The sequence below is a fragment of the Aotus nancymaae genome, unplaced genomic scaffold (genome assembly GCF_030222135.1).
Source record: "Aotus nancymaae isolate 86718 unplaced genomic scaffold, 86718_ANA_hifiasm-v0.15.2.pri h1tg000059l, whole genome shotgun sequence".
Lineage (NCBI taxonomy): Eukaryota > Metazoa > Chordata > Mammalia > Primates > Aotidae > Aotus > Aotus nancymaae.
Genome location: NW_026988473.1, coordinates 8046479 through 8068106, shown reverse-complemented (window position 1 = coordinate 8068106; position 21628 = coordinate 8046479). Strand labels below are relative to the sequence as shown.

The 21628-nt window shown below is 51.7% G+C and overlaps 1 protein-coding gene across 1 annotated transcript; it reads left to right on the top strand.

Annotated features, from left to right (window-relative positions):
* The first annotated feature begins 14927 nt into the window (after positions 1 to 14927).
* Positions 14928 to 19197, top strand: SCGB1A1 (secretoglobin family 1A member 1). Its single transcript, XM_012454304.2, has 3 exons — positions 14928 to 14982; positions 18298 to 18485; positions 19144 to 19197. Exons 1-3 carry the CDS (start codon positions 14928 to 14930, stop codon positions 19174 to 19176), a joined length of 276 nt encoding a protein of 91 aa, XP_012309727.1. The 3' UTR covers positions 19177 to 19197.
* Positions 19198 to 21628: the final 2431 nt, after the last annotated feature.

Below are 21628 nucleotides of genomic sequence, written 5' to 3'. Positions count from 1 at the left end.
AAGGCTCTGACGGGACCCTGGCTGGGCAGGAGACCCTGTCTCTTTTATAAAAAAACAAGATTGGGAGGCTGAGGTGGGCAGATCACAAGGTCAGGAGATCAAAGCCATCCTGGCTAACATGGTGAAACTCCGTCTCTACCAAAAATACAAAAAATTAGCAGGGCGTGGTGGTGGGCACCTGTAATCCCAGCTACTTGGGAGGCTGAGACAGAAGAATTGCTTGAACCCGGGAGGCAGAGGTTGCAGTGAGCCAAGATTGTGACACTGCACTCCAGCCTGAGCAACAAAGAGCGAAATTCCATCTCAAGAAAAAAAAGAGGCCAGGCACAGTGGCTTTACACCTGTAATCCCAGCACTTTGGGAGGCCAAGGTGGGCAGCTCACAAGGTCAGGAGATCTAGACCATCCTGGCTAACATGGTGAAAACCCATTTCTACTAAAAATACAAAAATTAGCTGGTCGTGCTGGCACACACCTGTAGTCCCAGCTACTGGGAGGCTGAGGCAGGAGAATAGCTTGAACCCGAGAGGTGGAGGTTGCAGTGAGCCAAAATCGTGCCACTGCACTCCAGCCTGGCAGCAGAGCAAGACTCTGTCAAAGAAAGAAAGAGAGAAAGAGAGAGAGAGAGAGAGAGGGAGGGAGGGGAAGGAAGGGAAGGAAGGGGACCAAAATGGAAGGAGCTTCAGGTGGGCGGAAGAAGGATCAGAATTAAATTCCATTTCACCCAGCAATAGCTGTTGAGACTCAGGGTGTACCGAGATTCTATGAACAGCAAGGAGGACTCAACCTCAAGATGAGGACGCCTGATGGAGGCAGCCAGCAGGGACTGGGCTGCAGGCAAGGGGAGAAGCAGGGTGGGGCTGGAGGATGATGAACTCAGCAAGGCGGGTGTAGAAGTGAGTTTGGACAATGGACTCAGCAGTGTGGGTGTAGACAGTGGGTTTGGGTGTAGACAGTGGGCTTGGGCAACTTCCTGAGCCTCAGTTTCTCCATCTTTAAAATGGGGACAGGAGCAGTGCCTACCTCCGAGGATCATAGCGAAGGTTAAATGAGATACTGCATTTAGCACAGGGCCTGGAAGAACGGAGGTGTTGTTATCGCTGTTGTTGTCAGGGTGGGACACTGAGTATTTAGTAAGCGCCACACACCGCTCTGAGCCCTGGATACATCCTCCCCACTGATGCTCCCAGAACACCCGGAAGTGCTGTTGGAGGGTGAAGGGTTCAGAGCCCATCATCCATTCAGTAAATATTTCATAAGCACCTACTGGGTAGCTGGGGCCTGGAGAATCAAAGGTGAGCATGCAGCTTACATTCTAGAGGGAGAGATAGATAATACACAAGGAAACACATAAGCAAAATCATTTCAGACGGTGACCAAGGCGATGAAGGGAAGAAAGCCAGACCCCGAGATCCCGAGGCGTGGGAGAGGGTGCCCCGCGGTGATCAGAGAAGACTCACCTATGATGAGAAGAAGGTGCAATCAGGAGACAACCTGGAGGAGGGGGTGCAGGCAACAAGAGTGAAAGCCGGAGCTGTTCCAAGGATGTTCATGCACCCCGGAGGTAAGGAGGCCAGTGTGGCCACAGGGTGCTAGAGGGGTACTGTGATAGTGACACAAGATGAGGCTGGAGAGACGGGGGAACAGGTCACGTGAGGTCTGGAGTTTTATTCTAAGTGTTATGGGGAGCCAAGAAGAGTTTACACAAAGAAGTGGCATGACCTGATTTACTTTTTGGTTTCTTGAGACGAAGTCTCACTCTGTTGCCCAGGCTGGAGTACAATGGCACGATCTCAGCTCACTGCAACCTCCGCCTCCCAGGTTCAAGCGATTCTCCTACCTCAGCCTCCTGAGTAGCTGGGATTACGGGCATCTGCCACCACACCCGGCTAATTTTTTTGTATTTTTACCCAGTAGAGTCAGGGTTTCACCATGTTAGCCAGGATGGTCTCGATCTCTTGACCTTGTGATCTGCCCTCCTCGGCCTCCCAAAGTGCTGGGATTACAGGGGCAAGCCACTGTATCCCGCCCTGATTTACATTTTTAAAAGATCAATGTGAGCCCGGCGCGGTGGCTCAAGCCTGTGATCCTAGCACTTTGGGAGGCCGAGGTGGGTGGATCACCTGAGGTCAGGAATTCAAGGCCAGCCTGGCCATCATGGTGAAACCCCATCTTTATTTATTTATTTATTTATTTATTTATTTATTTATTTATTTTGAGACGGAGTTTCGCTCTTGTTACCCAGGCTGGAGTGCAATGGGGCGATCTCGGCTCACCGCAACCACCGCCTCCTGGGTTCAGGCAATTCTCCTGCCTCAGCCTCCTCAGTAGCTGGGATTACAGGCACGCACCACCATGCCCAGCTAATTTTTTGTATTTTTAGTAGAGACGGTTTCACCATGTTGACCAGGATGGTCTCGATCTCTTGACCTCGTGATCCACCCGCCTCGGCCTCCCAAAGTGTTGGGATTACAGGCGTGAGCCACCGCGCCCGGCTCCCTCTTTAAAAAAAAAAAAAGATCACTGTGGGGAGAACAGACTTCATGGGGGCACTGTGGATGGCAACCTTGACCTTGGACATGAATCCCTTGCTGAGCCAGAGTTAGCCCCTCACCCAGGCCCTGCCCCCTGCCGGGCCCCTGGGAAACAGGTTGCTTACACTTGTCCCCGCCTGACCAGGGTGTCTCCATTTCCATCCTCTGGGGCTGGGGGATGCATATTCTCCAGCTATCATATTTTCTGGTATTACGAATCCACCCAGGAAAGACCCACAAGTGACTTTAGAGGAAAGCAGATAGCGGCCAGCAGTGCTTGTTTTTCAGCTTTTTTAAGCCCCACAGCTGCATCAAGTTCAGAGCACAAGTGCATTGAACTGTGTTTGCTGCTAAGATGTTGCGTACATCTACAGCTGAGCAATAAACGGCAGGGACAGAGCGACGCTCTGCAGCTCAGAACAGCAGGAAGACTCCTAGACTGAGCACCCCAGGACCTGGAACCAGTCCTGGCTCTGCCCCAACTCTCTATGCAACCTCCGATCAATTACAGCTCCTCTCTAGGCCTGAGATCTCTTCTCCAGAGCAGAGAATGGAGTGAGTAGCTCTTCCCTACCGCCCTTCCACTTCCTTCCAGGGCAGAGACTAGAGTCTAGAATTCCCAGGAGTTCAGATCTGGGGCAAGCCAGAGGCAGCTGCTGAGACCATCCAAGCCGTCCTCTTGCACTGGGAAATTTTTGAAACATTAACCTATACTATCTTTTCTCTTATGTTCCTTTCTTCTCTTAGTGCTTCCCCTGATTCTGGAGGCCAAGGCAGCCCCAGGGAAAGGCTGTGATAGAGGAATGGGGAGTCTTTTCCTGGCTGTACAGTTGAAAAGCCCAGGCCTTTGGAGGAATGGAAAGACCTGTGGGTGCTGGTTTTGTGTAAGAGCCAGGTTTCCAGAGCCCCCACCACACCTCCTGACAAGAAAAGGATTCCCAGGGCAGCCAGGAGGTAAAGAGCAAGAGTTACTGAGTGTTGCTCCCTGCTGATACCAGTGACCGGCTATAAAAGGCTTTAAAAACAATGATAAGGCCGGGATGGTGGCTCATGCCTATAATCCCAACACCTGGGGAAGCCAAGGTGGGTGGATCACCTGAGGCCACAAGTTCAAGACCAGCCTGGCCAATATGATGAAACTCCACCTCCACTAAAAATACAAAAATTCACCGGGTGTGATGGCGCTCCCCTATAATCCCAGCTGCTAGGGAGGCTGAGACAGGAGAATCACTTGAACCCAGGAAGGGTGGTTGCGCTGAGCCAAGATCGTGTCACCACACTCCAGCCTGGGTTTCAGAATGAGACTCCATCTTAAAAAAATTAAAAAACTGTGATAAATAAGACTCACTAAACATTGGTCTCCTTTTTATTGTCACCACGCACCAGCAATTCTAAACAATGTCCGTGACAAAACACTGCTGCCTGAAAAATTTCCCTAAGTTCTAAGTCATTTGCTGCAGTTACTGTTTGTTGAGTTTTAATAACATATATGCAGCCAAGCACAGTGGTCACTTGAGGTCGGTGGTTCAAGACCAACATGGTAAAACCCCGTCTCTACTAAAATTACAAAAATTAGCTGGGCATAGTGGCTCATACCTGTAATCCCAGCACTTTGGGAGGCTGAGACAGAAGAATTGCTTGAGCCCAGGAGTTTGAGACTAGCCTGGGTAACATGGTAAAACCCTGTCTCTACCAAAATTTTTAAAAAGCCACACATGGTGGCACACACCCGTAGTCCCAGCAACTGGCGAGGCTGAGGCAGGAGAATTGCTTGAACCCAGGAGGCGGAGGTTGCAGTGAGCTGAGATCGTGCCATTGCACTCCAGCTTGGGCGACAAGAGCGAAACTCCATCTCAAAAAAAAAGAAAAACTGAAAATGATGACTGTCTGCATTTCTTTTATGGCCTTTATTCTTACTCATTTCGTTTCACCATTATTACTGAGAATAATCCTGGTTTTTTGTTTGTTTGTTTGAAACTTTTTTTTTTTTTTGAGATGGAGTTCCATTCTTGCTGCCCAGGCTGGAGTGCAGTGGCCCAATCTCGGCTTACCTCAACCTCCGCCTCCCAGGTTCAAGCGATTCCCCTGCCTCATCCTTCTGAATAGCTGGTATTGCAGGTGCGCACCACCATACCCGGCTAATGTTTTGTATTTTTAGTAGAGATCGGGTTTCTCCATGTTGGTCAGGCTGGTCTCGAACCCCCGACCTCAAGTGATCTGCCCACCCCAGCCTCCCAAAGTGCTGAGATAACAGGCATGAGCCACCATGCCTGGCAATAATCCTGGTTTTCTAGAGTAAGGGATTGTTAAAAAATGATCCTCCCTGTTTGTCCAACTCTCCAGGTAAGCTACTAGAGAATCCTTAGTGAGGTGGCAGAGTCCCCGAGTGGATTTGAAGAGTCTGAGAAAAGAGAGACGAGCCCTCCAAGAACAGGCTGAGCGCAGTGGCTCAGCCTGCAATCCCAGCACTTTGGGAGGCTGAGGTGGGCAGATCACCCGAGGTCAAGAGTTCAAGACCATTCTGGCCAACGTGGTGAGACACCGTCTCTACTAAAAATACAAAAATTATCTGGGCATGGTGGTGGACACCCATAATCCCAGCTACTGAGGAGGCTGAAGCAGGAGAATCCCTTGAACCAGAGAGGCAAAGGTTGTGGTTAGCCATTGCACTCCAGCCTGGGCAACAAGAGCAAAACTCCGTCTCAAAAAAATAAAAAATAAAACAAAACTATTTATATTTGTTATAAAAATAAAACGAAACACAGGGATAAAGGGAAGTTCTGTTTCATTTTGTGAACACCTGCATTGAGACCCTAAATCACCCTGTACACCCTGATGAACCAAAAATGACAAGGTGCCCAGATAAAACAGCATCAGGCCATTGGCGGGAGCAGACCAGAGGCTTGCCAGGCTCCTCTGGGCAGAGCCTCCCTGGGCCACAGACCATTCAGGCCTAAAGGAGCCCCTGGTTGCCTTCTCTACCCCCTCCCTGGGTGCACAGGGTAACTGCAGCCCCGCAAAGCTCCCTCAGCATTCAGCAACCGAGCTGATCCAAGTCTACTGACCACGCCAGCTCCACTCCATACAACCTACCCTCAGGGCACTGGCCACAGTGGGGGCAGATGGGCCTCGGCAGTGACCTGCCAAATCTACAAGTGGGAACAGGCTCAGGGCAGGGAAAGAGGAAGAGGGCAGCCAGGCACAGAGGGCAGGACCTGCGTGACTCACCCACAGAACAAAGAATGTGCAGAAGTAAGCGAGAAAGTGCGCTGGCGTCCTGGCCAAGGTCACCCAGCGAGCAATAGTGTCATTCTGCTGTCAGCCCCAAATCTGCTGCCCAAATCCCCAGTGTCAGCCTGTGAAATGGAGGAGAGCCAGTTTCCACCCTGCAGGACAGGGACTTCTGCCCCGCTTCACTGTCCCCACCCCTCAGAGGGAGCTCATCCCAGAGCAAAGAGCTTGCAGGTTCTGCCGGTTGCCTTGGGAAGGCACATTCCGCAGCTCCCACCCTGCTCCGTCTATGACTTGCAGCTCAAGGAGCACGAGAAAGTGCCCAGATCCCCAACAGGTCCCAGCCTGCCCCTGCCCTCTCTGAAACCCTGGGCTCCATCTGCAGAAACAGAGAAAGCCAGGTCCCTCTGTGACGGGGCACAGCTCACAGCTGGCTGTGGTGGGGGGAGCCCACAGGATGCCACTTCGCAGCCCAGAAGGACACCCATATGCTGGGCAGACGTGAACAACTCTCCAGATTCTCAATATGCTGCTCACATCCTAGTTTGTGGGCAGAGTGACAAACTGGGAAGGGGACCAAGATCCCTGTGGAAAATCGGAACCGTTGACAGCCACACTCCCCCACCTCTCACACCTTCCCACTCCTGCTTCCCAACCCTGGAGTATTACCACCAACAGCCACTCTGGAGTGGGAGCTGAAGGGCTTCCAGGCTCAGGAGAGTCGTTCCAAATGAAGAGTGGTCGCTCCTCTAAATCCAGGCACCTCTCCCACAGAAAGAGTCCCCAGAGTGGGAAGAGGAACACACGTTGCTGTGTGGTTTGTAATGGCAGAAAAACTAAGGGAAAAAAACGCAAACATCCATCAATAAGGCACTGGAAAATTAAATTATATTACATCCCTGCAAAGATGATATTACATCCATGCAAAGGGATATCTATCCCACAGCATGAAAATTATCAAAGGTGGCTGGGCGCAGTGGCTCACGCCTGTAATCCCAGCACTTTGGGAGGCTGAGGCAGGCAGATCACCTGAGGTCAGGAGTTCAAGATCAACGTGGTGAAACCCTGTCTCTACTAAAAATACAAAAAAAGTAGCCGGGCATGGCGGCACGTGCCTGTAGTCCCAGCTACTAGGGAGGCTGAGGCAGGAGAATTGCTTGAACCCAGGAGGCGGAGGTTGCAGTGAGCCAAGATCCTGCCTGCACTCAAGCCTGGGTGACAAGACTGAAACTCCATCTCAAAAAAAAAAGTGGCCAGATACAGTGGCTCGTGCCTGTAATCCCAGCACTTTGAGAGGCCAAAACAGGCAGATCACCTGAGGTCAGGAGTTCAAGCCCAGCCTGACCAACATGGAGAAACACCATCTCCTGGGTGTGGTGGCGCATGCCTGTAATTCCAGCTACTTGGGAGGCTAAGGCAGGAGAACTGCTTGAACCCAGGAGATGAAGGTTGTGATGAGCTGAGATCACGTCATTCCACTCCAGCCTGGGCAACAAGAGCAAAACTCCATCTCAAAAAAAAAAAAAGAAGAAGAAGAAAAAAGAAAAAGAAAATTAGCCAGATGTGGTGGCACACACCTGCAGTCCCAGCTACCCAGGAGGTTGAGGCAGGAGAATCCCTTGAGCCCAGAAGTTTGAGGCTGCAGTGAGCCGTGATCACGCCACTGCACTCCAGCCTAGATGACAGAATGAGATCCTGTCTCAAAAAATAATAATATTAGGCCAGGTGCAGTGGCTCACCCCTATAATCCCAGCACTTTGGGAGGCCAAGGCAGGTGGATCACTTGAGGTCAGGAGTTCAAGACCAGCCTGGCCAACATGGCAAAACCCCGTCTCTATTAAACATACAAAAAATTAGCCAGGTGTGGTGGCGAATGCCTGTAGTCCCAGGTACTCAGGAGACTGAGGCATCAAAATCGCTTGAACCTGGGAAGCAGAGATTGCAGTAAGCCCAGATCATGCCACTACACTCCAGCCTGGCCAACAGAACGAGACTCTGCCTCAAAAAATAATAATAATAATTTTGACCCTAAAAACAGATTATGCATTGGGTTGACATAATTTAAACTTTATTACATTTGCATACAACTATATAATAGTTGAACTAAAATGCAGCTTACTAGTCGAAATTATATTATCAATATCCATTAATTACAATTTTGAGATTTTCTTTTTGTATTTTGGAGGCAGCAGATACGTGACCATTTCTGAGGCCCTCTAAAAGCTCACAGGCCCTCGGCATGTGGCTGGTGGACAGAAAGGATGGAATGTCCAGAGGTTGCCAGGCTCTTCCTGGGAGGTCCCTGGGTCGATCAATGCAGGGGTCAGCCCCAGGAGCCACCAAGGCAGAAGAGAATGAACCAAACCCATAAGGAAAAGTCTGCTCTGCTAAGAGTGATTTCCTGAGCACTAGAAGAGCCGGATGCTCAGGGAGGAGGGAGGAGGCTGACCTCTACAGCTTGCCCCGGGAGCTGACCCAAGCCCATGGCCCGACTAGTCCTCCCCCAGCAGCCCAGCTGGATGGATAGGCTCAGAACAGCCAGCCCAGGCCGCCAACCTGTTTTCTGGGCCACGCTAGGACTTGCAGCCAGCCAGCTGCCAGCATGCTGCACCCCAGCTTCCTGCTTATTAGAATACACCAAGCACTGAACCCGGGGACGAGCTCTGGCTTCAACCAGTGGCTTCTGGCAGTATGGGCTGGGGCTGCTGTTGGCCCACTCCCTCCCACCTGCCATTGTCACCAGACCTCTAGATGGGGACATGGGCAGGGCTCCTCAAGGAGCACTGAACATAGCTCAACAACCTGGCACCCACATGTGCACCCATGATACCCCATACATGGGGAGGGGCCAGCAGATCTAGGGTCTTGTAGTCCAAACACCCAGGAGAGGCTTCCAGGCCCCTTGGCACTCTCCCACCCTCTGGCTCTGGCGAGGCTCTTTCCCCTGCTCCATTCTCAAAGGCCAGAGCCAGGCACAAGGTGCTCACGTCATCCCAGCTGGAGTCTGGGCAAGGAGTGAGCTCAGAGCAGGCTCCCCAGTCACTGCCCCAGCTGGAAGGTTCAGCCACCCAAGGACCAGGGCTCCCCCAGAGCCAGGCACAGCCAACACAGGATCTGGGGTGCAGGGTTTGGCAGGAGCTGTTCCGATTCACTGCCATCATCATGGTGCTAATAACCACTTGTCTTCCTCCTGAACAAGTTTGTCTTTGCACAGTGACCAGGTAGGTAACTGACCACATGTGGCCAGACACGGCAGGTCCCAGCCCTTTCCACATGCTAAGTCAGGCTTGAGGGTTGGAACTCAGTGTATAGAGTTTAAGGATTTGAGGAGCAGGTGTTAGAGTTGAAGAAGCTCTGAGTTCTGGCTCGGCATGGTGGTTCACGCCTGTAATCCCAGCACCTGGGGAGGCTGAGGCAGGAGGATCACCTGAGGTCAGGAGTTCAAGGCCAGCCTGGCCAACATGGTGAAACCCCATCTCTGTTAATAATACAAAAATTAGCCAGGCATGGTGGCACATGCCTGTAATCCCAGCTACTCGGGAGGCTGAGACAGGAGAATCACCTGAACTCAGGAGGCAGAGGTTGAAGTGAGCCAAGATCGTGCCATTGCACTCCAGCCTGGGCAGCAAGAGCAAAATTCTCATCTCCAGAAAAAAAAAAAAAAGCTCTGAGTTCCCACTAAGTTCCAAGCCTTGACTAACATACTTTTTGCCTAGCTATCTCAAGTAGAGGGTCAGAGAAGCAGCAGCTTTGCAGACTCCTGGGGCAGGGGAGAGAAACACCCACCACCACCAAGCAGAGCGCTCTCAAGGGCCAAATGGAAGAGCCTATCTGGGACACTTGGTGGTGGTAGTCAAGGCACCATCCAGATTCAGAGCATATCTCCAGCCTCGCACCTGAAAGGCCGGTGCCCGCTGGCACCCCGGGCTCCCTCTGTACCTGTGCTCTCATCTGTTCCATGCCAGTCAGACCATGGCCAGGTCCCCTCCTGAGCCCGGGCCCCTTCCATGTGGCTTCCTCCTCCTGGCACATCCCTCACTTCACCCCAGTCACCAGCACCAACCATCCACCTCAGGCCAGCTCAAATGCCAGCCCTCCACGAGCCCTCTCTCCTTTGCCCTGCTACCTTTCTTGGGGCAGCCGCCTTTTTTTTCCCCCTTTTTTCTTTTTTTTTTTTTTTTTTTTTTTTGAGACGGAGTTTCACTCTTGTAGCCTAGGCTGGAGTGCAATGGCACGATCTCAGCTCACTGCAACCTCTGCCTCCCAGGTTCAAGCAATTCTCTTGCCTCAGCCTTCCAAGTAACTGGGATTACAGGCGTGCCACCACGCCTGGCTAATTTTTGTATTTTTAGTAGAGATGGGGTTTCACCATGTTGGTCAGGCTGGTCTCGAACTCCCGACCTCAGGAGATCCGCCCATTCCAGCCTCTCAAAATGCTGGGATTACAGGTGTGAGCCACCGCGCTTGGCCTGGGGCAGCCCCCTTTCAACTCCCAGAACACCGCTTCCTTCTCTGACTTCCTCCATCTCCCCACAGAGCATTCCCATCAGTTGCGCCCATCGCTGCCTCTCCCGCTAGCTGTTACGTTCCTCAAAGACCCAGGAGCCAGCTCTCCTGTCCCCAAGACCTTGAACCATGAAGGTGGAATGTACAGAGCAAGAGTCTGTGACTATGGGTGATGTGACTCCTGCCTAAAACCTCTGCTGCCATCACTGCTGCCCCGGCCAGACCAGCCACTGCCCACAGAGGGACCTACTAGTGGTGGCATTGGATGGGCTTTAGGTGCCCCCAGTGGTCCAGCTCACCTTCCTTGCCCACTTCAGCTCCATCGGCCACACCTTTCAACAGTCCCCAAGAGGGGAGGAATGCAGACACCTGAAGTCCTCAAGATGGGCTGGCCTCAGGAACCTAGATGCTGGGACACAGAGGGAAATCTAAAAGGAAGAAGTCACTTCAGAGATGCTTTATGCAAATACAAGCAGATGCATATGTAGATTCTTTTTCTTTTTTTTTAAGACAGAGTTTCAGGTCTCTCACCCAAGGCTGGAGCCCAGTGGCGCAATCTCGGCTCACTGCAACCTCTGCCTCCCAGGTTCAAGCAATTCTCCTGCCTCAGCCTCCCAAGTAGCTGGGACTACAGGCACGTGCCACTATATCTGGCTAATTTTTTGTATTTTCAGTAGAGACAGGGTTTCATCGTGTTGGCCAGGATGGTCTCAATCTCCTGACCTCGTGATCCACCCATGTCGGCCTACCAAAGTGCTGGGATTACAGGCGTGAGCCACCGTGCCCGGCCACATACGTGGATTCTTTTTGTTCTTTTTACCCTCTTCCATGCCTTGTGTCTCCCCTTTGCTGTCGGCCTTGGAGATCATTTCACTATCAGGTCAGAAGATCTTATTTCTCTGTGTTTTCAGCCACACAGCGTTTCATTGTAAGAACACGCCGTAATGTACTTGACGAGCCTTTGTTGGTTGTTAGTTTAGAACGTGTGCTCTTACCCGTGTTAAGGCATCTCTGAGTGGGATGGTTCAGGCGTCACCATGGCCTCGAACTGTCACATGGCACAAAGGCCTCATGCACGGATTCATTCCAAGGATTCCTGTTTAGCAAGCGTTGCGTTCCTTGGCTTACAGAGGCCTCAGCCTTAAAGGAGGTCAGTTAAGTAAAGGAGTCATACAAGAAAATAAAGAATAGCAAAGTTAAAATATTGTATGATGGGCCCTCTAAGCAGAGGGTGGCAGAGAGGCACATGGGGAGAGTCTCACTCACCAGAACCGCCTGTCGGGGAAGGTTTCACTCCCTGTTTTCACCCCCAACCCTATTTTCTCCAAGTCTTCTCTATGTCAGGAAATAACACCCCATTCCCCCAGCTGCCCGCGTCAGGGTCATTTCCTCAGGAAAGGGATATCAGACCATGTCATTCCCTGACTGAAACCCATCAGGAGTTTCCCACTCTGAGCGTAAAGCCCTTAGAAGAAGGCTTGTGTGCTCTGCCCCTAAACAGTCCCCGATGCAGACACAGCAACCCTCGGGCACAACAGCGTCCTTCTTTTCCTTGTTGTTTTTTTCTGAGATGGAGTTTCGCTCTTGTTGCCCAGGCTGGAGTGCAATGGCGCAATGTTGGCTCACTGCAACCTCTACCTCCCGGGTTCAAGCGATTCTCCTGCCTCAGCATCCTGAGTAGCTAGGATTACAGGCACGTGCCACCACACCCAACTAATTTTTGTATTTTTAGTAGGGACAGGGTTTCGCCATGTTGGCCAGGCTGGTCTTAAACTCCTGAGCTTAGGTGATCCGCCCACCTCAGCCTCCCAAAGTGCTGGGGTTACAGGTGTGAGCCACCACGCCCAGCGGGGGTCCTTCTTATCTTAGGGCCTCAGTGGTGGGTAAGTCCCCTCTGCCCAGAACCCTCTTTGCCTGAGGGTCTCAGCATCAAGCCACCTGCTGAGAAAAGCACCCCAATTCCCCCATCTAAGTAGTTCTCAATCATTTTTTTTCTCTCCAACTCCCTGTTTAGTTCCTTGCCAGTGTGGATCGCAATGTGTCATTATTTCATTTGTTTAATTGTTTACTTGCCTGTCTCCCCTGCTGAAGTAAAGCCTCACAGTGGCAGGGATTTGGGTCTGGTTCATTCATCGCCGTCCCTCTGTCATGAGTCGATGCTATCAAGAAAGCAGATGTCGAGCTGGATTTGGGGGTGCCAGACGGCTATTAAGGAGCAGTACCTGTGAAGGAAAGCGGGTGAAGTAGGACCGGGCAGAGGGAAAAGCTGACCTGCGGTGCAGGCCCAGTAAGATGTCCACCAGCCAGCCTGGGGTTGCCCCCGTGGTGCGGAGACGCCCAGGCCTCTACATCCCCTTCTTGTTTGGTCACCATAGGTGAGTGACCCCGGGAAGGGTGTGACCTTGAGCAAGGCAGGTCTCTGCAACGGGGGCAGATCCTGGCCTTACCGGCTCTCTGCCAACCACACTCCTCAAACCTGGGCACTGAGTTCTTCTTTTTTTAATTAATTAATTAATTTTTTTGAGACAGAGTTTCACTCTTGTTGCCCAGGCTGGAGTGCAATGGCACAGTCTTGGCTCACTACAACCTCTGTCTCCCAGGTTCAAGCGATTCTCATGCCTCAGCCTCCTGAGTAGCTGGGATTATAGGTGTGTGCTACCACGCTCTGCTAATTTTTGTATTTTCAGTAGGGATGGGGTTTCTCCATGTTGGTCAAGCTGGTCTCGAACTCCTGACCTCAGGTGATCCGCCCACCTCAGCCTCCCAAAGTGCTGGATTTACAGGCGTGAGCCACTGCGCCCGGGCTTTTATTATTTATTTATTTATTTATTTATTTATTTATTTATTTATTTTGAGTTCTTGAAGCGGCACACAATGCCTCTCCATGGCTATCTACCCTAATTCCCAACTCCTAGCACCACGTCTGGCATGTCATAGGTGGTCAGCATTTATTGGATAAATAAGTGAATCAACATTTGATTGAGTCTTGAAGTACGAATAGAATTTGGAGAAGTGGGACTGAGCACGGTGGCTCACGCCTGTAATCCCAGCACTTTGGGAAGCCGAGGACGGTGGACAGCCTGAGGTGAGGAGTTCGAGACCAGCCTGGCCAGTATGGTGAAGCCCTGTCTCTACTAAAAAAATACAAAAATGAGGTGGGCGTGGTGGCAGTCGCCTGTAATCTCAGCTACTCGGGAAGCTGAGGCAAGAGAATTGCTTGAACCCAGGAGGTGGAGGTTGCAGTGAGCTGAGATCGCACCATTGCACTCCAGCCTGGGCAATAGAGTGAGACTCTGTCTCAGAACAAAAAAAAGAGAGACAGAATTTGGAGAAGAGGACAAGGCAGGAAATGTGTGTTCAGGCATGAGGCTTAGCTTGTGCACAGGTAGAAAGGCATGAAAAAGCATGGAACATTCCCGAATCCACAAATAGCAAGAGAGGACGAAGCCGCTGTGTAGGGGAGTAGAGAAATGATCAGACGGGGTGGGCACAGGCCAGTGGGCAAGGGCCTTGTAAATTGCACTTGAATTTTATTCTATGAGCAAAAGGAAGAGTTTCAGGGTTTCAAGAAAGAGAAGGACATGAGCAGTGGGTTTTAGGAAGCTCATTCTGATGGCCTTTCAGAGGATGGCTGAGGAGAGTCAGCTGGGAGGCAGGGAGGTCGAGTCGGGGGACTTTGACCAGGCCAGGCTGGGTGCTATGAGGCCTGGACTTTGGAGAAGAAGCAGGAAATGGCAATGAGGGCAAGAAAGGGGAGAAGGCCAAAGCCTGGGAACCACCACCACTTAAGAACAGTAAAGAATAAACATCTAAAGAGAACAAGAAGGAATGGGCAGAGCAGGAAAACAGGAAAGAACAGCCGTGGGAGCGCAGGAGAGAGAATGTTTCGAGAAGGAAGCAGTCACAAGTGTCAAGGCTGCTGAGAGGTCAAGTGAGATAAGGACGGAAGGTACCCCCAGTAGGGCCATCAGGAGCGTGGGACTTGAGGGCACTTCTGGGTGGGAACAGACTCAGCCTGGGGCAGGGTTCAGGTTTCTAATGGGAGTTCTGGAAGGGTCCATGGTGGCCAACATGCTTCAGTCCAGGATGCCCTTAAGTCTGACCACAGCGATACTTCGAACCAAGTCACCTTCCTGGCTTAAGGGGCAGCCGCCCTCTTCAGAGGGAAGCCTGGGCAAAAGCGCAATGGAGTGTCAGGGTCCTGAGTCCTAGTCCTGGCCCTGCCACTTGTGAGGGACCTTGGGCCTTAGTTTCTCCAGGGGTGATGGGTCCAGGTGGGCTCCACAATTGCTTCTCTTGATCTGGACTGCCCCAGTGCCCAGGTTCAGAGAGCGACACAGGCAGCTGTCCTCTCACTTGGGTTCCCTCCACTGGCTCCAGGCAGGACTCGGCCCTTCACCCCCAAGTGGCCCATTGTGTGAGCTCAGTTTCAATGGGGACAGAAACTGGGTTGAGAAAAGAGAATGTTTACCTATTCCACCGAGTCAATGCCCAAGTAAATAGCACGGCATCATACGTGGAGCCCTTGCCCTGCCCTTCCCCATCTGGGCGCTGCTACCTGGAGCATATAAAAGGCACTTGCTGGGCTCGTCTCATACTAGTCCACCAGACCCAGAGACGGAACCAGAGACAGGCCAGAGCATCTCCTGCCTCCACCATGAAGCTCGCTGTCACCCTCACCCTGGTCATGCTGGCTCTCTGCTGCAGCTCTGGTAAGTGTCCAGAGTCCCTTCCCTCCCTCTTGGACTCAGGAATCCTCAGGACCACCCACCCAGTTCTGCTCCAAAGAAGGGGTGAGCTGCGCATGCCTGCTCTGGAGCTGCTGGGAGGACCTGGGCATGCCGAGTCTCAGAAAACTGGGTCTGGTGAGCAAGTTCGTCTTAGGAACTTAGCGAGAGTCCTAGGCTGTGAGGAAGCCTAAAAAGGGTCCCATCTTCCATATCCAACAACCTCAGAATCCCAGGGAATGGAATAGCCTGGAGGGAGGAGTGGAGAAGACCCCATAGGGATAGTGCATCCAGCACAGGAAGGATGAGGCCCTCAAGCCCAGACTTGGACAGACCCCAAGATGCTGAGATCTTGGTGCAGCCTCCAAGTCTGGGGTCTCCTCTCCATGCTGGCAGCTGAAGTCGCTGGAAGGGGAGCTGTAGGGACTCATGACCCCGAAAGAAACTCAACCCAAGACAAGGTCTCTCATCCTGGGCACGGAGGAATATTCCAGAAAGAGATCTTCCCTTTGGGGAACTGCCAACCCAGAGTGGAGTTTTCTAAACATTTTTGTCCTCTGCAAAAGGGATTAGGAGTCTCTGAGTTGTTGCTGCTGTCATTAAAAGGAAAAGAATGTGGGGGGAACGGAAGGAGAGAGGGAGAGAGGAAGAGAAAGGAAGGAAGAATCACACCTCTCTCCAAGATCCCCGTCTTCGGGGAAGTGGAACTCTGTTTTTCACTCTGCATCAGTCTCATTCTCATCTGAAAAGGCTGTTGCTGTTTTTTTTTTTTTTTTTTTGAGACGGAGTTTCGCTCTTGTTACCCAGGCTGGAGTGCAATGGCGCGATCTCGGCTCACCGCAACCTCCGCCTCCTGGGTTCAGGCAATTCTCCTGCCTCAGCCTCCTGAGTAGCTGGGATTACAGGCACGCGCCACCGTGCCCAGCTAATTTTTTGTATTAGTAGAGACGGGGTTTCACCATGTTGACCAGGATGGTCTCGATCTCTTGACCTCGGGATCCACCCGCCTCGGCCTCCCAAAGTGCTGGGATTACAGGCTTGAGCCACCGCGCCCGGCCGCTGTTTTTTAATAAACAAATTCCAATTAATTCACTTGGAAAGTTTCACAAGACCCATGGAAATAAGTTTTATGACCCTGGGGGGTTAGAAAACCCAAACCAAGCAGCAGTAGGAACGACTCTGTTGCAGAGAGGTTTATTTGTTTCCCAGAGCAAATGACATCATTTTGGACTGAAATGTGTGTTAATTACAAGACGTCAGTGCTGTCTGCGTACAGAGGTGGGCGGCTGAGCAAGATAGGACTGAAACACGTTAAGGGGTGGGTCAGAGATGCCTTTCTCTATTTGCGCGGACACACGTACAACATCTAATACTCACTTCGCACAGTGTGCCAATCACTGTTTGTCACCCTTTCACTTATTATCTCTTTTCATTCTTACAACCCTATGAATTAGGGATGTTGGGCCGGGCACAGTGGCTCACGCCTGTAATCCCAGCACTTTGGGAGGCAAAGGTGGGTAGATCACTTGAGATCAGGAGTTAGAGACCAGCCTGGCCAACATGGTGAAACACTGTCTCTACTGAAAATACAAAAATTAGCTGGGCATGGTGGTGGGCACCTGTAGTTCCAGCTACTTGAGAGGCTGATGCAGGAGAATCACTTGAACCTGGAAACAGAGGTTGCAGTGAACCCAGATGGCATTACTACACTCCAGCCTGAGCGACAGAGCGAGACTGTGTCTCAAAAATAATAATAAAGTAAAAAAAAATTTTTTTTGAGATGGAATCTCACTCTGTCATCCAGGCTGGATTGCAGTGGCATGATCTTGGCTCACTGCAGCCTCCACTTCCCAGGTTCAAGAGATTCTCCTGTGTCAGCCTCCTAAGGAACTGCTATTACAGGTACAAGCCATCATGCCCAGTTGATTTTTGTATTTTTAGTGGAAATGGGGTTTCACCATGTTGGTCAGGCTGGTCTCGATCTCTTGACCTCGTGATCCACCCGCCTGGGCCTCCTAAAGTGCTGGGATTACAGGTGTGAGCCATACCACGTGGCCAATAAAAATTGTTTCAAAATGAAATGAAGTAGGGATATTGTTCCCATTTTACAGATGAGAAAACTGAGGTACAGAAAGAGTGACTTGCGGTGGCATTGTAAGTTACAAAGCAAGGACCTAAGTTCTGGAGAGGGTCTGACTTGGAGTGGCCATTTCTAGTGAGGCCCCAGAGCTAGAGGAAGGAAGTCAAATTTGTACACAAGGCAGAGAATTCAAGGGCAAGGGATTTGAGATTCACTGGGAAGACGGAGGCAAGCAAGGGTAAAAACGTGAGTTTCAGCCGGGTGTGGTGGCTCACACATGTAATCCCAGCACTTTGGGAGGCCAAGGTGGGTGGATCATCTGAGGTCAGGAGTTCAAGACCAGCCTGACCAACAGGGTGAAACCCCATCTCTACTAAAAATACAAAGTTAGCTGGGCGTGGTGACCCAAGCCTGTAATCCCAGCTACTCAGGAGGCTGAGGCATGAGAATCCCTTGAACCCAGGAGGTGGAGGTGGAGGTGAGCTGAGATCGTGCCACTTCACTCCAGCCTGTGCAACAAGAGTGAAACTCTGTCTCAAAAAAAAAAAAAAAAAGAAATGGTGAGTTTCCTCCCTGTCCCTGGTTGTAAAGAGCTGAGAAGGGAACACAGCCTGAACTCTGTGTTGAAGGGAATGCAGTGGGACAGGTGGCTGCTCTGTCCGTGAGTGTCCTGAGCGTGCCACAGGGCCCAGTGCCCACATGAGCACACCTCTTCCCGGCCAGGTCTGGGGCCCCATGTTTGGCTGGTACAATCGTGTCTTCCTGCCAGAGCCTGAATTTGTCACGTGCCCCCGGTGACACATGGCTCGGGGCATCCCTAACCACTGGTGAGAGGCAAGTTTCCGGTGGAAACAAAGCCCTCTGTGGCTTCTTCCCAGCCTCCACGCTTCATTAAAACTTCAGGCTGGCGGCTTCTATGATCAATACTCTGCCTTGATCTGTAACAGAAAGGAACATGGTGTCTTGCTCACCTCAACACAAGAAGTCCAAGGAAGACTGGACAATCCACAAAAAGCTGGCTGTAACCCAGAAAGTATTCGCGCAGCGCCAAATAGGCAGCCGCTTAGAGCACCAGCAGATCTTATAGTCTGGTCCATGGATGAAAAGACAGCTATCTCCTGCTGATGGGCCTGGCTGTTTGCATCTGGGCAGACCCAGCCAGAGAGCTGGCCAGCTTGGAAAGGGGCCTGGAGACATATGCTTTCTCTTCTGTGTTGCAGCTTCCGCAGAGATCTGCCCCAGCTTTCTGGAGGTCATCAAAACCCTCTTCATGGGCACACCCTCCAATTATGAGGCTGCCATGGAACCTTTCAGCCCTGATCAAGACATGAGTGAGGCGGGGGCTCAGCTGAAGATGATGGTGGACACCCTCCCCCAGAAGGCCAGAGACAGCATCATGAAGCTCCTGGTAACCAGCACCCTTCACTTCCCACTGTTCTGAAGTGGCTTCCCCAAATGGAGCTGCAGGGTTGCCCCAGTGTTCGGACCCATTTTTAATCCAGAGAGGAGAGTCACAGTGCCACTGTCCCCAGGCAAGCAGCACGGTGATCTTTCTAGGCATCTTCTCTTAATTTTTTTTTTTTTTTTTTTTTTTGAGACAGAGTTTCACTCTTGTTACCCAGGCTGGAGTGCAATGGCACGATCTCGGCTCACCGCAACCTCCGCCTCCTGGGTTCAGGCAATTCTTCCTGCCTCAGCCTCCTGAGTAGCTGGGATTACAGGCACACGCCACCATGCCCAGCTAATTTTTTGTATTTTGAGTAGAGACGGGGTTTCACCATGTTGACCAGGATGGTCTCGATCTCTTGACCTCGTGATCCACCCGCCTCGGCCTCCCAAAGTGCTGGGATTACAGGCTTGAGCCACCGCGCCCTGCCCCCTCATATTATTTTTCAGGAGGCTTTTGAGAAACAGTCCAAGCACTTACCACCTTAGCTCCTCCTAGAGCTGACTGCCCCTCTTGTTTGATGCTAACGTTTCAGTGCCTCGTCATCTCTGCCTAACTATGCAATTCATTCGCTATTGTGTTAGATTTTTCTGTTTCTTTCTTTGTTTATTTCTTTTAGGAAAAAATAATCAAAAGCTCACTGTGTAATTAGGCTTCAGAAGCCAAAGTTCCCTGACGTCTACCACCCTTGCCGCTGCTGGAGCTTCTCCGGCCCCATGCCCACCGGCCTTGCTCTCTTCAGTAAACCACGAGCATCTCACTTGGTGCCCCCTGCGTCTTTTTTGTCTCCCTGTTATGGTGGGCAGTCTGCCCCTGTCTGGGTAAGGTGGGCCAGGACCAAAGGAAAGCCGCGGATCTCTGTCCTTGGATCCCAGCAGAAATCTCCATGCTCTTCCAAAGCTCCTTTCCTCTAGGTTTCTGCCTCCATCAGAGCTCAAACCTCTCCCCTTATATCAGACTATCTGCTCGACATCGCAGACTCCACCTGTCCAACAGAACCAGTGACCCCGCCCCAGTCTGTTGCTATCTCAGTGAGTTCTGGCTCCATCCTCCCCACTGGGCTGCACCAGCCTGAGGAGCATCCCCGATCCTTCCTTCTCCAGCCAACCCAGGCTACCTCTACGGCCTCTGGAATCCTTCACTGCAAGTCCACAGGCAACACCCCCAGCCCTGCCTGTCCAGCCCCCAGGGCCTCCCCACTGCTCCCAGCCAGACTCCACAATCCCTTCTCCAGCAACCCAAAGGAATTCTTATCAACTGCAAAGTTCCACCCCATCCTTCAAAGCTTTCCAGGGCTCTTATTGTAAAATCCTAAATCCCAATGACGGTGGTCCCTCACCAGTCTTTCCTGCCCCCCTCCTTCCCATGGCTCCCTCATTCTGCTCAGTCCCCACACACACTCCCACCTTCCCTGCCCTCAGTTTTTAAAAAAAAGCCCAGCGCCTTCCAAACTTACAGGCTGGGAGCAGTGTCTCACGCCTGTTATCTCAGCACTTTGGGAGACCGAGGCAGGTGGATCACCTGAGGTCAGGAGTTTGAGACCAGCTTTACCAACATGGAGAAACCCTGTCTCTATTAAAAATACAAAATTAGCCAGGTATGGTAGGACATGCCTGTAGTCCCAGCTACTTGGGAGGCTGAGGCAGGAGAATGGCTTGAACCCAGGAGGCAGAGGTTGCAGTGAGCCAAGATCATGCCATTGCGCTCCAGCCTGGGCAACAAGAGCAAAACTCTGCCTTGAAAAAGAAAAGACCTTCATACCAGCCACATAGCACTGGCTGCTCAAAAAGTGTGGCTGATTGGTTTTAAAAATTGCTCTAGACCAAAACGTGCAAAGAATAGAAATCCTAAAGATGCATCCATGTGATATAAAGATCCCCAAATCACACCCCCCACCACCACGCTCAGTTTCACGGCAGCCAGCCCCTTGCTGGGCCACATCATCCACAGCACCTAAACAAAAGAGGAGAATTGGCTCGGCTTGATGACCCACACCTGTAATCCCAGCACTTTGGGAAACTGAGGTGAGAGGATGGCTTGAGCCTAGGATTTCGAGACCAGCCTGGCAACATAGTGAGACACTCCGTCTCTACAAAAATAGAAATGAATCAGCCGAGTCTGGTAGCATGCCTGTATGCCTGTAGACCTGGCTACTCTGGAGGCTAAGGTAGGAGGATCTCTTGGGCCCAGGAGTTCCAGGCTGCAATGGGCTATGATCCTGCCACTGCACTCCAGCCTGGGTGACAAGGGTGAAACCCTGTCTCAAAAGGAAAGAAAGAAAAAGATGGAGGACTGCAGAGAGCCACAAGAATCGGAGGAGCGTCTGCCCAGAGGGCACGGAAGGAGGTGGCTGGTGAGAGGCGGAGCTCTCCAGTCCGGACCCTTCCAAGGGGCACCGTGGTATGGCGGGCCTGGCGCGCCGCGGCCACTAGGGGGCAGCATTGGCCGCAGGGTCCCGGAGCGGACGCACTGTCGGGGCTGTGCGGCACCCAGAGGCCCGGCTCTGGGGATCTCGTGTCATCTGTGTAATTTTTAAAATCTCGTCCTGGCGAGGTGGCTCACGCCTGTAATCCCAGCACTCTGGAAGGCCGAGGCGAGAGGATCACCTGAGGTCAGGAGTTCCAGACCAGCCTGGTCAGCATAGTGAAACCCCATCTCTACCAAAAACATAAAATTAGCCGGGCGTGGTGGCACACGCCTCTAGTGCCAGCTACTCAGGAGGCTGAGGCAGGAGAATCACTTGAACCTGGGAGGTGGAGGTTGCAGTGAGCTGAGATCGGGCCACTGCACTCCAGCCTGGGCGACGGAATAAGACTCCATCTCAAAAATAATTAAGTAAATCTCATTTTTTGAGGGTTTTAAAAATCCTAATTCTGAGAGAAAACAGAGGCAGTCACACAAACCATGCTGCCACCCGGTTGAACCCCGCTAGGGAGTGATGCATCAGTTCTTTGGGAATTAGCAATAATTACATCCCCAGATGATTCCAAGGGCCAGGCCCACAGAATCTAGAATCTGAGATGGCCCCAAAGGTGGAGAGGACAGCGGCGAGCTGGCCAGGGCGGCCTTTGACTTTTGCCTGCCCTGTTTTAAAGTCCCCAGGC